Source organism: Bidens hawaiensis, unplaced genomic scaffold, assembly GCF_021521415.1.
Source record: "Bidens hawaiensis isolate Kalapana, Puna unplaced genomic scaffold, B.hawaiensis_p1.1 tig00007743_1, whole genome shotgun sequence".
Classification (NCBI taxonomy): Eukaryota; Viridiplantae; Streptophyta; class Magnoliopsida; order Asterales; family Asteraceae; genus Bidens; species Bidens hawaiensis.
The window spans coordinates 614,755-630,377 of NW_027491538.1; the positions used below are offsets into that span (position 1 = coordinate 614,755).

Sequence of the window (15,623 nt, forward strand, 5' to 3'; positions counted from 1 at the left end):
AAGGGTCTAACCCCTCGTGGGAAACATCTATCTAACCCCCAGGTTACCAGTAATCTGCCCGGGGTCCGGTTTGTGTTTCTTCAATAGCATACATGTATATTACATATACCTTTTTATTGCAAACACCTAATAATTTCAAGTCATTAAACTAGACCTTAAGATATCAATGGTTTGGCAGAAGTTAATAATAAACCAAAGACCATAATAAGTAACAGTTTGGTCTAAAAGCAGTCTAAAGTAGACAATAAACATCCCACTTAATAACTAACTTACCAAAATTAAAAGATATTTTTCAGTAAACCCATTACCTATATTCTGCATTAATAATAATAAAAAATGTAATCTTGGAATACTTGCTAAAACATTCTTAACATGGAAAGTAATTATGATGGTACCATAATGCCTAACATATCAGAACATAAATGGTCTTAAACCTAAACCGAACTAAAACCAAACCATTTGTCGGGTTGATGAAAATTGAAACTAGTCCATTTGTCGGGCAAACTTCATTTACGTCATCTAAACTCCCAATAGTACTTGAAAAATACAATGACAAGGAAAAGAAAACTACGCACGCACAGGTCAACATTTACTGTTGACCCTGGTTAACAGATCATTTTACAAAATATACTACTTCCGTAACACACAAAGATCTTGGAAGCATTGAAATCTGGCTTGTGTTCATTTCAGATCTTAAATTCAAATCTTGTACGGAAGTCCACTTGAAAAGTGTTGATCTCCATAAAGTCATGGCGTTAAGTCAAAGTTTGACTCGAGCAGTGAATGGAATTGAGCAAGGGAGGATACCGTATAATCTGGTTTATGTTCAACATTGGCATATTTAGGGGAATCAAACCTACCTGTTTCATCAAGCAAAAATGTAACAGCTCCAGCCCTTTTCCCACAAGCCACCTGAGATCACAAGTTTAGAATCATAAAAAGGTAATAACTTAACGGCACTAAAAATGTGCGATAGAAGCTAATAATATTTTACAGTTTTAGAATCATAAAAAGATTACTCACATCATCCTTGAGGCTATCACCAATCATTACCACTTCACTAGGTTCAACTCCCCAAGTTGAACATATATGACGCAGGGGAGCAGGGTCGGGTTTATAAGGACGAAATTCCCTGCTCAATGCTGGAGAAAATGACATCTGTAACAATGTATACCATGATATAAGTTTATGAATTATGAATGTAATAATGTAAAACTAAGAGACGGTAATATTATAGTGGTAAACACAAGAAAATAGAAAAATATACCCCGAATCGTTCATGAAACAAGTCAACAGCTGATTTGACATTACGAGTGATTATTCCCTTCCTGCAAAAGAATTATACATGTAAATGTATCAGATCAAGAATTCTATTATATGCTTGCATGACTCTAAATTTTACATATCATTTGATAAAACCAAAGAAATTATGTAATGGTCAAGTTCTGTACTTCTGTTGACTCATAACACCTTTTGTCTAAACAAAGTATTTTTATATCATATACATGGTTAATGTGTCAAATATGATTACAGAATCAATGTTATTTCAACAATAGTTTATTTTTTTTATACAATGGTTTAGGAGGTGTAATGCATTAGAAATACACTTTGGGTAGGTTTTTCAACACTTTTGACACGTTTGCCCAAATATTTTTATATTTTACCCATTTGATCCACCGTAGGTTAAGCATTACCTGAATCACATGATTCTTAAATCTTAATAGGGGTGTAAACAAGCCGAGCCTTGGCTCGACTAAGCTTGAGCTCGGCTCGTTTAACTTGCGAGGGCTGGAGCTCGAGTTCGACTCGTTTCAAGCTTTATTCTACAGCTTGAGCGCAGCTCGTGATCAATTATCAAGCTCAAGCTAAATCATTTATGCATTTATAATTAATTTTTATATAGTTAAAATTATAACTTTTATTTAGTATCTTTATCATAATTTATATACAATAGATACTAAGTAAATATATATTTATTATACTCAATAAAAATAATATAAACAACATGCCCATTTAAGCTTGCGAGCCTACTCGAGCTCGTCAAGTCAAGCTTGGGCTCAAGCTCATTTATCAAATGAACTCGTTTTTTTCCAGCTCAGTTCAATCTTTTAGCGAGTCGATATCAAGCAACTCACAAGCTGCTTGGCTCATTTACACCCCTAGCCAAAACTGCATCCTTTATTATTTTGTAACAAATTCATAAAAAGAATAATCTGACCTGATATTCCTAGAGCTAAGAAAACCATAAAGGTCTGCAGCACCTACATTATGGTTCAAGAATAACAAGATAAGTCCTTTACTACCAATTCAAGCTGTTTTAAGAAAGTTATACTTATAACACTTTTGCCTGTTTACTATAAAGGACAAAATATAGATGGCCTTTTTGTTAAATAGCAAAGCTTTGAGTCCACTTCAATATCAAAACCAATCAATATAACAAGTAACTCAATTCTTGCTAGGAGCAAAAAAATTAAATTTTGAAACTTTCCGATTTAACCAAGGCATGACTGCATGAGGCGGGATCGTTTGTACAACCAAATAAAGCTTTATGTACAACAAAAGTTGCATCCTTTTTACATGCATATGAGATTAATCCAACACTAGTCGCTCAGTAGTGTAATTTTTCCGAAAAATCAAAAAAAGTTTATATGTATTTAGTCCTGCCAATCCAAATTATTGTTCAAGATAGCACGGGTCTTGAAACGATTTGGTATTCGTGTTATTCTGGTTTTTGACGTTTAAAGCTCGGTTTTAACCGACACTAGACCTTAATAACATTCAATCTAACCAGTTTCCGGTATTCGGGTAACGGGTTTGTTCGGGTCAGTAACATCTAGATTAATAGTAGTCAAATCTTATAATTTCAAACTTAAGACCATACTTATTTCACAATTTCAATGTAAAATCATAAACTAATCAATAAACCCTAAAAACCACATTAACCATTACCGGGCATAATCTGTAGCCGATCCATTCCTTGTTGCTCAAAATCCGCAATAATCTCGTACGCCTTTTGTTGCTTATCCGGACTCCATTGCTCAATATGGTGCAAGATATCAATACCAGAAGGTGAAGACTTGATTATGTTAAAGTATTGATCTTTACCCAGTACGGCTTTGTACATGGCCGGAAAATCGATAACGGGGACCGTTAGGGTTCCGTCCATGTCAAATACGACGCCCCTGATGCGGGATTTGACGGTTGATTGGACGGACATGACGGTGGTTAACGATCTGAAGGAGGCTCTGGTGAAGAGAATAAGATTATGGGGTTGGAACTTGAGTGGAGACAAAGTGAACGGTGGCATTATGGATAGAGTGAATCATGACTACTAACGGTGGCATTATGGATAGAGTGAATCATGACTACTAGTGTGGTCTACGTGTTAATGTGAGGTGAGTATTTGGTACCGATACCGTACCGTGATAAGTAATATTTTGTAACGAGTACAGATATTGTATTGATATTGGTACGATACTGTGTATCAGTTCGGTTAAGTTTGGTTATTTCACTTATCCTAAAATTTGGTTTTTGTAAAATAATCATCCACCGAGAGCGGTTTGGTTAATTTGTTGGTTTTGGTTTGGTATGACAAAAAGTAGACTTGGGCTAAAATGTATGCTTAGAGCATTTTTATCTCATTCCTCATCCCTATCTTTATAATTACACTAAAAAACAATATAATTCTTTTTCTTGTTTAATTAAATAATATCTTTTATACCTTTATTATTATAGTTTTCTCTCTCCTCTACTCACAACCAATCCAATAAATATTAAAAAATAAATTGGGGCAAACAATGTTCCCCAAATTTACAAAAAATAACTACATTTCTCTCTCCACTCTATATAATTTACACTCATGATCATTTACAACCACACCCTATAATTTGCAGACTCCCCACACATAATTATAGGAGATGGGATGTGAATGCTCTTAGAAATATATGAGATGGAGGTATATGACATGAAGTACAAGAAATAGAGGGTTAATAGCTATAAATATATGAAAATATGAATTGCCCAGATGGGTTATTTTCGATTAAGCGATGGTACACAAAGAAACTAATAACCGTTTTTTTTTTGTTAATTCGTGTTTCACTTAATTTCATTTTGGTTTCGTGGTTTCGGTTAACGGTTATTATTGCCCACCCATAAATTGGAGCATGAGGCTAGGACCCAACAAGCAAACCGCCCCACGTCCCTCTGGACCGTCCAAAAAACTTTTTGTTTTATGTTTTTTTCCCATTTTATCTGTCTCCAACCATTATGTGAGTGTTTAATTATAGGTGTTGTTAGGGGTGAGCAAGATAAGGGTCGGACCCTTGAAACCCGGTTACCCGACTCATAAAACCCTTAATTAGAAATGAATAAATAATATGGGTCGGGTAAAGGGTATTTAAATTTCATCTTAAAGGGTAAAAGGGTTTCAAGGGTCCGACTCTTTTTCAAACTCTTGGCCCGTTTACTAGATAGATATACATCAGATTCACGATTAATCTGAAATTTATGAGAGGTTTGTATTTCATATATGATTCATCAAAAATTTCTCAACTACTAAGAAAAATAAAAATAAAGGGTCTGAATGGAAACATTATAAAGAAATCACTGAATTGTTCTCTACAAGTAATTTGTGAATGTGAATACTGTTTGCATCAGTTTAAATGATTTTTAAACTTTCGAAGTTAGACTTTAGTATATTATTAAATGAAAGTATAATTGTTCTAGGATTCATATATATTAAAGTCATTTATTAGATATGCAACTAGTAATGCAGAAAATGAGATATGATTATTGTCTTAAGGGTAAAGGGTTGGACCCTTGAAACCCTTATTTATACCCGACCCTTTCTTGGTTAGAGGGTAGGGTCTCGGGTCCACATTTCTTCCTAAAAGGGTAAAGGGTCCGAGCAGGATATTAGGTAAAAGGGTCAGGTCTTACCCTTTGAACAATCCTAGGTGTTAGATAAAGAATACGTTACTATAGAAATCAATTCAAGCATCTATATATACCAACTCAAACCTTCAATTCTTTTCGCGCCAACCTTTTCGTACAATGAATTAAAAATAGTAGAAATTTAGAATGCTTTAAAAGAATTAAAAAAATCATATGAATTGGAGGTTATTCCATCCTCCCAGTCCATCAGTCCATGTCCTCCCATTCTTCTAAGCCCCAATTAAACGTTGAAGATTTTGTTGGTTTGATTTAACTCACATAAGTTGGATGTTGTTTAACTTGAGTTGGTCCAGTTCTTGATTGAGTTTGATGATCTGTTTCATCTTATTTCAGATTTGCATTCTTGTTTCTCTTGTTAATTCTTAAAGTTTACAAACATATATAGATTCATACATGTCTTGTTTTTTATATAGGATTTGAAAAAATGAATATCTACAACCATATTATTATAATATCATACATGAACACAGAGATTTGTCCGGTTAGACACTCATAAACAAACAATAATAACCTAGTTTTTATAATAAATACAACTCTTTTATTATATTTTTTACAACTTGGTTTTAATAAGATTAAAAACAAAATGTACTTGTCAATCATCTTGTAAATTTTAAAGTATATGTATAAAAAAATTAAGCTCAGTATAGCCTTTAATTTCATCCAAACAGAATGAAAAGAATGGACCCAACCATCACAAGGCTTTTGTCAACACAGCTTAGATGCACCAGTCGGGAAACGAACCCGGGTCTGTAACATGGCATGGTACTATTCTACCACTAGACCACTGGTGCTTTATGTCCGAATATATAATGAGACATTAATAATTCTCAATGAACCTTTTACTGCTAAAATGTACAGATTTTATTGTGAAGTCACTAAACTTGTATTATTATATGAATATCTTGTATAAAATGCAATAACTATAGATTTTTTTTGAATAACGAATTGTTAGCTCCTAGATTTGCCAAAATACGTCCATATAAATTACTTTCAAACATGAAATCTTTTTTTTTTAATTAGTTAGAGCAGATTAAGAGCTAGTAGGTGTACTAAAAACTTTAGTATGCAAATTTAGTTTATGACATTTCATATGTTTTTTTTTAAACAGCCAACTAAGTACGTCGGGTATTCCATACGCGCCCCCAATGGCTAAAGGTAGCCCGAGCCGGCCAGTAGTCCGGACGGACGGAGCCAAGCGGTCCACCTGTTGAGGGATTCACCGGATAAAACCCGACCATCACGCCCGCCAAACGGCACGACAGCGAGGAGTCGGTAAAACCGGGTGAGATCAGGACTCGAACCCTGGCAAGCCAGGGTCATCCCTCATAGATCCCATATAAGTTGGTGATAGTGAGGTTTGAACCCCCTACGTCTCACTAGTATAGTGAGTGCTCTACAATTGAGCCACATCCAACTTATACATTTCATATGTATATTTAACAAATTTGTATGACTTATATAATAAATAATTTGAAAGAATTTTTTTTTACACTTTTATTGCTTTGATTTTTGTTGTTTGATATAAGAGTATAATTGTAAATTTTAAATTCGATATAACGAAATGATACGTGACCAGTGACCTCAACAACACCCAAGTTATTTACTTTAAAAGCTAAAGAAAAAATTACAAATTTTATTCTTTTGAATTATATAAAATATGGAATGGGCCCTTTTTTAAAAATAGTTTCAATCTTTATTCTTTATTTGCATGTTTGCCATGGTTTTTGTCCTTTAAGCTAACACCCGTTAATTATTCCCGTTAACTAGCCCCATGTGCATAAAATGTGATGGGCATAAAGGTCTTTTCCCCTACTTCTCTTTCCTCCTGCTATCTTTTAAACACCAACACATTTTATAATTATCAAACCCTAATCCCCAAATTCTTCCCCTTTTGTGCTTCAACCAGCATCCAATCCACCAAATAGCTCCTTCAATGGCGATTTATCTCCTCCGGTGTACTCCATCGGTGCCAAATTCAACATACAACTCACCTCGATCAAGTAAACTCCTTCCACTTCAAAAAATTTCCCCAATCCTCCACCTTCATTCCAATCAACTCAACTCTCCAATGGCAGATCATCTTCACTCTCAACCGTCTCCGGAAGCCGTCTGTCACACCCCGACCAAAGGCGGCGGAACATACCGGGGTGCAACGTGATTGGACAAATACACAAGACACTATTTAAAGTGACAATATTTATTCAACTCATTTTATTTCAACAAATCAATAACAACACATCTCGTTCATATAAACAAATAGCAATCATATTGTTCATTTTTACTAATACCCTATAGTCTTGGTAACGTTTTCCGTCAAGCACTCGAGTCAACAAAAGTCAAACCTGTAACATTTCAAAAAATAAAGTTTGTCAACATGCGAAAAATCGAAATGTTACAGTATCCCAAACTTTTTAGAAATTTCGTCCCGAAATTAAAATAAACTTAAAGAAAAAGTAATTATTAACGAATATTGTCTTTAGTAAGATAATTTCATGAACAAATTTTAAGCAAAAGAATAACGTCAAATCCTAGCATGACTCGAAAAAACGCTACAAATGAGAAACATGATAAAGGCGCTTATATATAGGAAGTACCAGCGGCGTATCCACCATGCCCTTATCATGATTTCGCATTTTTATCGTTTTTCTATCATCATCCTCGGGTTTGAGTTATCGTACACAACCGTACTTACCATGACTTCCATACGGGGATTTCGATAATTAAGTGTGCACCCAAAATTATTCAGATCGTCGTATGGTTCACATGGTTCGTCCATTGTGTGGTTTAAGAGACATATTTATTTTGAGATATTTAACATAGATGTGTAAATAAATTTGTTGAATTTTACCAATATTGACAAAAACAGTATTAGCGGTTGAAAATTTCGGGATTGACTTTTTTTTTAATAAGTAGAAAAAAAAATGGGGTACATAATTGAAGCAACAAAACCCGACGGTATAAATCAAGGTGATAATAACAGTTCGATTGAAATAAGTAAAGACGATCGATTAAATAAATAAAAAAAATATTTTAGGGTAAACAATATGAAATAAGATCTGAAGCCAAAAGTCATCAAGATAATTGTCAAGTCTATACATCGAGGCATTAAATAACACCGATAAATGAAATCTGATAAGTGAAACGAGAATCCAAAGTGTGAAAATGAGAAATCCGATTGGTGTAATGAGAAACCCAATAAGCGAGTACACGAGGTAGGCGTAAACTACGTTACAATTTCAATAATGTCGTGCAATGAGTTTCATACGTGTACAAACTTGAGGTTATAAGTAATTGAGAATACGATTGCGTGAAATCACGAGGATGAGGTGAGTTTCTTTGGGGTGACGCATACGTGCATCAATATAAATAAAACAGTATTGATTTACAACCAAAACAATCGATAAAATGTGATAAAACGTGAATACGGGCGCTATTGTGAAACCATTTATATAATCGTCATTATAATAACGGTTTCTAATAGTGCCAAAACTTGTAGATAGCGACACGTAGGCCGTTAATAGATTAGATGAAATGATATAGAATAATGTATAGAATCGTGCTTACATAAATGCTCAAATATAAATAACATAGTTATGAAAATAACGTTTAAAAGATAAACGAGATTGTTATTGAATAGTTTGCATTCGGTCACGAAAATCAAAACACAAAAATGAAATATCATGTGCATAATATTGTCATCGAAACATCTCATCAAATGAAAATAAAATCGCAATAATTGTGAGACTCGAATTTAATGTCGAAATATGTAAATCGCTAGCGTATAATAGACTAAAACTGAGAATGAGGTCTTAAGTAAGGCCGTTTTATTGTTTCTAAGAAATGTACATAATAACAAAGCATCGCAGTAACGCATTGCCAGGGAAAATATTTAAATCGTTATTGAATGTAAATCTTGTAACCCAAATCGTTAAAGGAGTTTGTATACATAAAGTTATCGTGATGAAATAAATTTTATAAAGTGATGATGCTTACGATAATAAGAAGTAATAGTCGCGTAAATCGTTATCGAACAAAATTCAGGTCACAATATGAACCATAAGGTACTTATAAACGCGTGTCAAAAGATTTGCAAAGCCATGGTCATTGAGTTTATGCAATATGGTGAAAGTTGTAATTTATTACTAAATAAATCTCGCATTCAATATTCAAAATGGAACCTCGATTTATAAAGTCTTTATGAGATTTATCACCTTAGGTGACAATATTTATAAATCTTGAAATTATACATATAATCGTTTAATAATCTTTGAAAGCAAATCCTTATAATTAAATTTTGTTGTCATGACAATACCCTATATATATGTATATATATATACATATTTAGAGTTTATAATTTAAAAGCGATTATTTGAATACATGAGATTGTTATAAATACACTAGTTGTATGTAGGTATACATATATATATATATATATATATATATATTAAGGGTAAAACGAAACTTGCGTGTGTATGGAGAGGTTTAAGGCTTCGAATGGTGAATGGTTTGCAAATTCGGCGAAGAGTGAGTATGTTTCGGTTGGCTTGCGTAGTTGGATTTTTCTTGAGTTGGATTTATGAGGTTTGTTGAGTTTAGGTCGTTTGAGTGGTTTAGGCTTGGATGCTTGTGTGAGTAGTGGTTGGGCTAATAGGTGAAGTTTGGATTATTTGAGCTCGGGTAAATTGATGGATTGGATAATTTTGATCTAGGCTAGTTTGGGTTGATTTGGTTTATACATGTATTTTGTAAGAAGTGTTTGGGTTACTACTTGATATCTGGGTTACTACTTGATATCAACTCTATGGTTGTATGGGAACGGTGTGGTTGCGTTTAGGGAAATTTTGACTAATAGCAGGTATTAAATTGAAAATATCATAAATTTATAAATAATGTTTGAAATGTCCATGAAAATTTTGATAACTAAAATTACATGTTAACGTATATATTATATAAATAGAATTTTTGAGATCCAAGCGTGTGAATCACACATTTCTTTTTTTTTATAAAGATTACAATAATTATTTTTTTGCTTATGAGGAAATTTAAAATACGTAAATTGAATGTCGAAATTTGTTATGAGGTCTCAGTATTAAATGATAAATGTCGTTTTTGGGAATCCAAAGTTGCGAAATGAATTTTTTTTTACTAAGTTCATTATTTAATATCGTGTAACGAAAATACCATGTAAGTTAAATGACCGGCATTGTAAATCGAGGATTCACAAGTAAACGATTTTTGGTCTTTGAAGTAAAATTCCTATGAAGTTTTGCATGAGAGTTTCAAGAAGATTGCAAGTTATAAGTTTGTGACTTTCTTGAAAGATCATGGCAAAACTATCATAAAAATTTTTAAAACACGGAAAATCGTATGATATAAATTCTTTTATTTGCGAAAATTTATAACGAACTAAATATTGCATGATGAAAGTTGTTATGAAAATAAATTTGAGTAGTGAAGATTTTACCACGTGTATTATATAATATAGTATAATTAAAAATGTCGTGAGAAGTTTAAATAATCAAATTTTGAAGTGATTGTCCAAAATAAACGGAATAGTTATAAAAATAAATTTTTTATAAAATTTTCGTGCAAGGACTTTAAAAAACAATTTAAAGTTTATACAATAGGAAATTTACTTGAAAAGTTAAGGTGAAATTTATCATAAAACTTTCTTAATATGATGAAATTTATATAATAAGATTTTCGTTTGTAAATCGTCTTAATGAAAATAAATGGCTTATTAAAATTTATTATGAATAGATCAAACTCTATATATACATATATATAACCTATATCGAAGAGATCAAATGAACGAAATTTGTAATAAAAATCATCGTGAAATCAAAATGAGAAAATTGGTGTAAAACTTTACCATATAAAATCGAGATACATGTAAAAAAAAATATATATATATAACATTTATAAATGAAAACTTGTGATAAGAATTTATAACAAAAGAAAGGAAAAATGGTTTAAATTCTTGAAACGTAATAATAATATTTTAAGATTTTAAGGCGGAAAAATCGTGCATGAACCACAATGACTTGATATTCCGACACTTAAAACCTTTATTACAAAAATATCATGTTGGGGTCTAAACATGTGCACGTAACACCGCGTCTTTTTCATGTCTTCGACTCAAATAACGATTGTAGAAAAAACAATAAATCAGAATACAACGTCATGTCAAAACACTAGTCCACGAAATCACTGTAGTTCTATTGTCTTAACACCGAAAATTAGGATGGCGGGCGGAACGCTCGCATTCGATTACTTAAAGTGGTCATCTCATATGAGACGATCTTTAAGGAGATTTGAAACAACGGGATCCAGTTAAGCTCGTGATCCATAAAACACAATGAAAACTAATGTTTTTGCGTTTTAAGGTAAGGATACCTTACATTATTATGTAAATATAAAATTTAAACAAAAATAAAGTAAGAATACCTTAGATTATTATGAAAATACAAGTATGTGTATATATAAAAATTTATCAAAGGAAGGTAAGGATACCTTAATATGTTTTCGAGTATTTGTGTATATATACAATTTGATGAAATAAATAAGTATATAAATAAACAAGTGTATTGAATAATCAATTAGGGTAAACACGTATAGGCAAACACGTATAAGGACCATAAATTAAAGACTATACTAGGCCGTTACGTCTAACCACCTATCTTATAGTCTTGTGGCTCTGATACCAATCTGTCACACCCCGACCAAAGGCGGCGGAACATGCCGGGGTGCAACGTGATTGGACAAATACACAAGACACTATTTAAAGTGACAATATTTATTCAACTCATTTTATTTCAACAAATCAATAACAACACATCTCGTTCATATAAACAAATAGCAATCATATTGTTCATTTTTACTAATACCCTAATAGTCTTGGTAACGTTTTCCGTCAAGCACTCGAGTCAACAAAAGTCAAACCTGTAACATTTCATAAAATAAAGTTTGTTAACACAAAGGTTGGTGAGCAATTCATAAGTTTGAGCATATAAGTATATAGTAATAAAAAGCCACAAAACTTGTATACGAAACAATAAATAAAAACTATAAACTTGGATAAAATAGTTATCGCTAAACAAGTTAGCGACACCTAGCTGTAAGGGGATGCCAAATAGTATAGGATTTTATTGACAATTGCTAAACACATTAGCACCACCTAGCTACAAGGGGTTGCCAAGTAGTCTAGGATTTTATAGTTATCGTTAATTGCATTACGTTAACGACACCTTGCCATAAGGGGTTGCCAAATGGTCTAGGATTTATAGTTCCACCATCCAAAAGCGATAAACACATAAGCATGTAAGCATGTAAGCATAGAACACCAAATCGAGCAATTATTTAAGTAAAGTATACAATCACGTTTGTGGGTTTAAAGATTCAAGTAAATAAAGCATTTAGTTTGATAAGTATGAAATGTGTCACACCCTCAAAATCCACTAACGGAGTTTTACCGTCAAAGGGTGTGAACTAACAGGATCGGATTCATTAGTTATAATCAAACCATAAAACAGAGTTTTCAAACCACGAAAACGTTTACGAGTAATTAAATGCGGAAGCGTAAACACCATGAAATAAATGTTGCGTCACGCATGACGACTTAAACCAAATGATAACAGTTTTAAAAAAATAGTTTGCATAACAAAAGCGTTTCAAGCAATGCATGATCCTATACCGCGCGCCCGCCTCGGCTACCTGAGAATAACATACTAAAAGTGCCAACACGGGGTTGGTGAGTTCACAAGTTTATATAAAATAAAGCGTTTAGCGTTTGCGTTCAGCGTTTTGCGTTTCAGCGTTTTGCGTTACCAGATAGTGTTATGTCAATTATATATCTATAGGTAGCTAGCCTATAAAACAAGTATTACTAAGTGTTCGACACCGAAGCTGACTGTTTATCATTTGCCTTGCCACAAGGTCTATCCCGACCATGGTATGTGTTTAGCCAAGATTACACCCACTCGACCTCCAGTCGAGTTTAGCGTTGGGTGGGTTTGTCAAACCCAGTAGTACTACTCAACAATGACTCGCTATTATCCAATATTAAATGGTTCGATGTGAATGAAGGACTTTAGTTATTGCGTTTGCCACTTAGTCTTTACAAGTGATATATAATCTATATTAACAAAATCTTAAATGCGTTTTCGGAGTATGTTATCTCCCCAAGTGAAAAGCGTTTGAAAACAGTTTAAAAGGGGTAAGTGAACTCACTGCTTGCGAAGTATTTCCCAAAATAAATCACCAAGGGATGCGTGTCACAGAAAAACTCTCTCTAGCGTTCTAAAACAACAAAGAGATTTTTCTAAGTGTCGGAAATATTATCGAGTCTTTAGACTCGGCACATAATACCTATGCACACAATATATTTCATGTTTCATTTGTGAATCGTGTGTGACTTTAACAAGTACATCTGTGATACGTTGCATGTGTGAGCAATTATTTACGTGTCATGTATTAATAATGTACATCACTAGCAATTACTCCCCGTAAGGGCAATTTGGTCAAAACACGACAACTATTTAGCAAGTATTCCCCGCAGGGGCAATTTGGTCAAAACATAACAATTAACTAGCAATTATCATGTTTCATGCATTTTCACAAAATTCAGCAGCTAGTTTCACCGAGACAGAAATTATACTTGATAGATTATACTATTCCACTGATCATAGCATCTCAATTAATTTACCAAAAATCATCACAAAAGCATGCATGTGTTAGGTTTCCAGAACATATTTTATTTTATTTTTATTCCACATAGATTTCTCATAATGATCAAAATATTACAGCAAACTCATAACAGTCAAATTCATGCGCAACAGAATGTTATTTGAAATTCCCGTTAAACTAAAAATCCAACAAATGCAAGACCACTTGGGTTAGGTTCCTAACTCAACAAGTCAACTTCCAGAAGTGGAACCAACCCAATTGGTCTCGTAGTTCATGAGATATAATATTTACAAAACAACCTAACAGCAGGTCTAACAACTCAGCTTTGCACAACGTTTTTGTAAAATCATTAAGGTTAACTTTTACACGTCCAAAAATTGCAAATTTATATTCTTTAGAAACTAGATTCAACCTAGTTTACTGTAGTATCAATAATCTCAACCCATTTTCATATTTACACCCCGATACAGTCAATTGAACATCAACAACACAATCTGTCCAGAAACTGTTTGCAACAAAACTCAACATATTAACCATCTATAGACCACAATTCATTCATATAACATTCTAGACCCCATAACCACTATCCATGCATATCAATTACACCATTCATACATGGTTAGGGTTTTATTTGATCTCAAAATCAAAGACACAACAATTAACATGTAACAATATCAATTCTAGTCATCAAATCATCATCAATACATCATCAAATCAAAATAAAACCTATGAACACATATACATATGAAAAATCGGACCTAGGGTTTATAATTAACCCATTCAAAATCAAGATTAAGCATAGAGGATGCATAGGATAGATGTTTATACCTTCCTAGCACCTTAATCTCCAATAAACTTGAACGATTCTTGTATGTATGTGTGTGTGTGATTGACGGCAGCCAAGAACAAGGGAGAAGGGGGGCTGGCCGATCGGTTTTGAGAGAGAAAGAGAGGCTAGGGTTTTAGCTTAATATTATTTAATAACAATCATGTTACATCTAGGTCCCTTCACTTTCAAATGTTACTTTTCTAGCTTAATTAACTAGTTCTAGCACATTGAGTTAACGTTATAACAATGTTATCACATAACACATAAGTCTAACACATAATTATCACATAATTATTGTTTTGGCATTTTTCGTTTATTCACCAATCGTTTGCGTCAACTCGTTTGCGTTTCGGTGCAAATCCCGAAAGACTGCACATGTAGTAAGTGTCAAGCGTCATTTAAACCCTAGTTTAAATGTAATGAGGTGTGCGTTATAGATTCAGTGATCTTTAAGTTTGAATTGACGGAGTTGAGTTAACGGAGTTAACCTGAAATTGACGATTGTCATAAAATGTCACCCCAAAACGGAAGATGGAAAAGTGGTATGAAAGTACTCACCTTGAAATAATAAAGTTAACGAGAAATTTAAGGATGCAGTTAAGCGAGCTGACTGGTCACAAAAATAAATAAACATGAAACTTTGAGGGAATAATATACAATTAAAAACGAGAACGTAGCCGCTGGAATAAAGTCTAACGGATGTCTAGAACTTGAGTTATGAAATAAACAATATTTAAGCGAGCTGGTGCTGTTCAGAATCCAAACTGCGAGTATGGAGTCGGGCTCTGACCACTACACTCAAAATATTATGACGAACAGAAAAGTCTTCTGGTCCGAAAGCTAGTTCTAACCAGAAGATAGAGTATTCGAATTATTCCAAAATTGACTAAAATGCCCCTTAACGGGCCGGGATCGATTTGACCACCGAAAGCTCCAAATTTACAGATTTTGATTTAAGGCTGACGTTTATCATGTGAAGATGTACATCTTTTATGAAAACAACTTTACCCAAATGTAACGATTCCGACGAAACCTGGTATACCCTAACCGGTAGACAATAGTTACGTCATATTTAATGTCGGATACATGAATTACCATAGTAATTATACGAGAATACAGGGTTCACTGTATTGATTGTACGTGAATATATAATTCA

General features: G+C 33.3%; 1 protein-coding gene across 1 annotated transcript; it reads right to left on the reverse strand.

Annotated features, from left to right (window-relative positions):
* Window positions 1-274: 274 nt before the first annotated feature.
* On the reverse strand, window positions 275-3,328 carry LOC143635944 (haloacid dehalogenase-like hydrolase domain-containing protein At2g33255). The gene is made up of 5 exons (XM_077103652.1): window positions 2,950-3,328; window positions 2,219-2,261; window positions 1,268-1,328; window positions 1,024-1,158; window positions 275-912 (listed from the first exon to the last, which is right to left on the reverse strand). The coding sequence occupies exons 1-5, from the start codon at window positions 3,305-3,307 to the stop codon at window positions 748-750; spliced, it is 762 nt and encodes a 253-aa protein (XP_076959767.1). The 5' UTR covers window positions 3,308-3,328; the 3' UTR covers window positions 275-747.
* Between the last annotated feature and the right edge of the window lie 12,295 nt (window positions 3,329-15,623).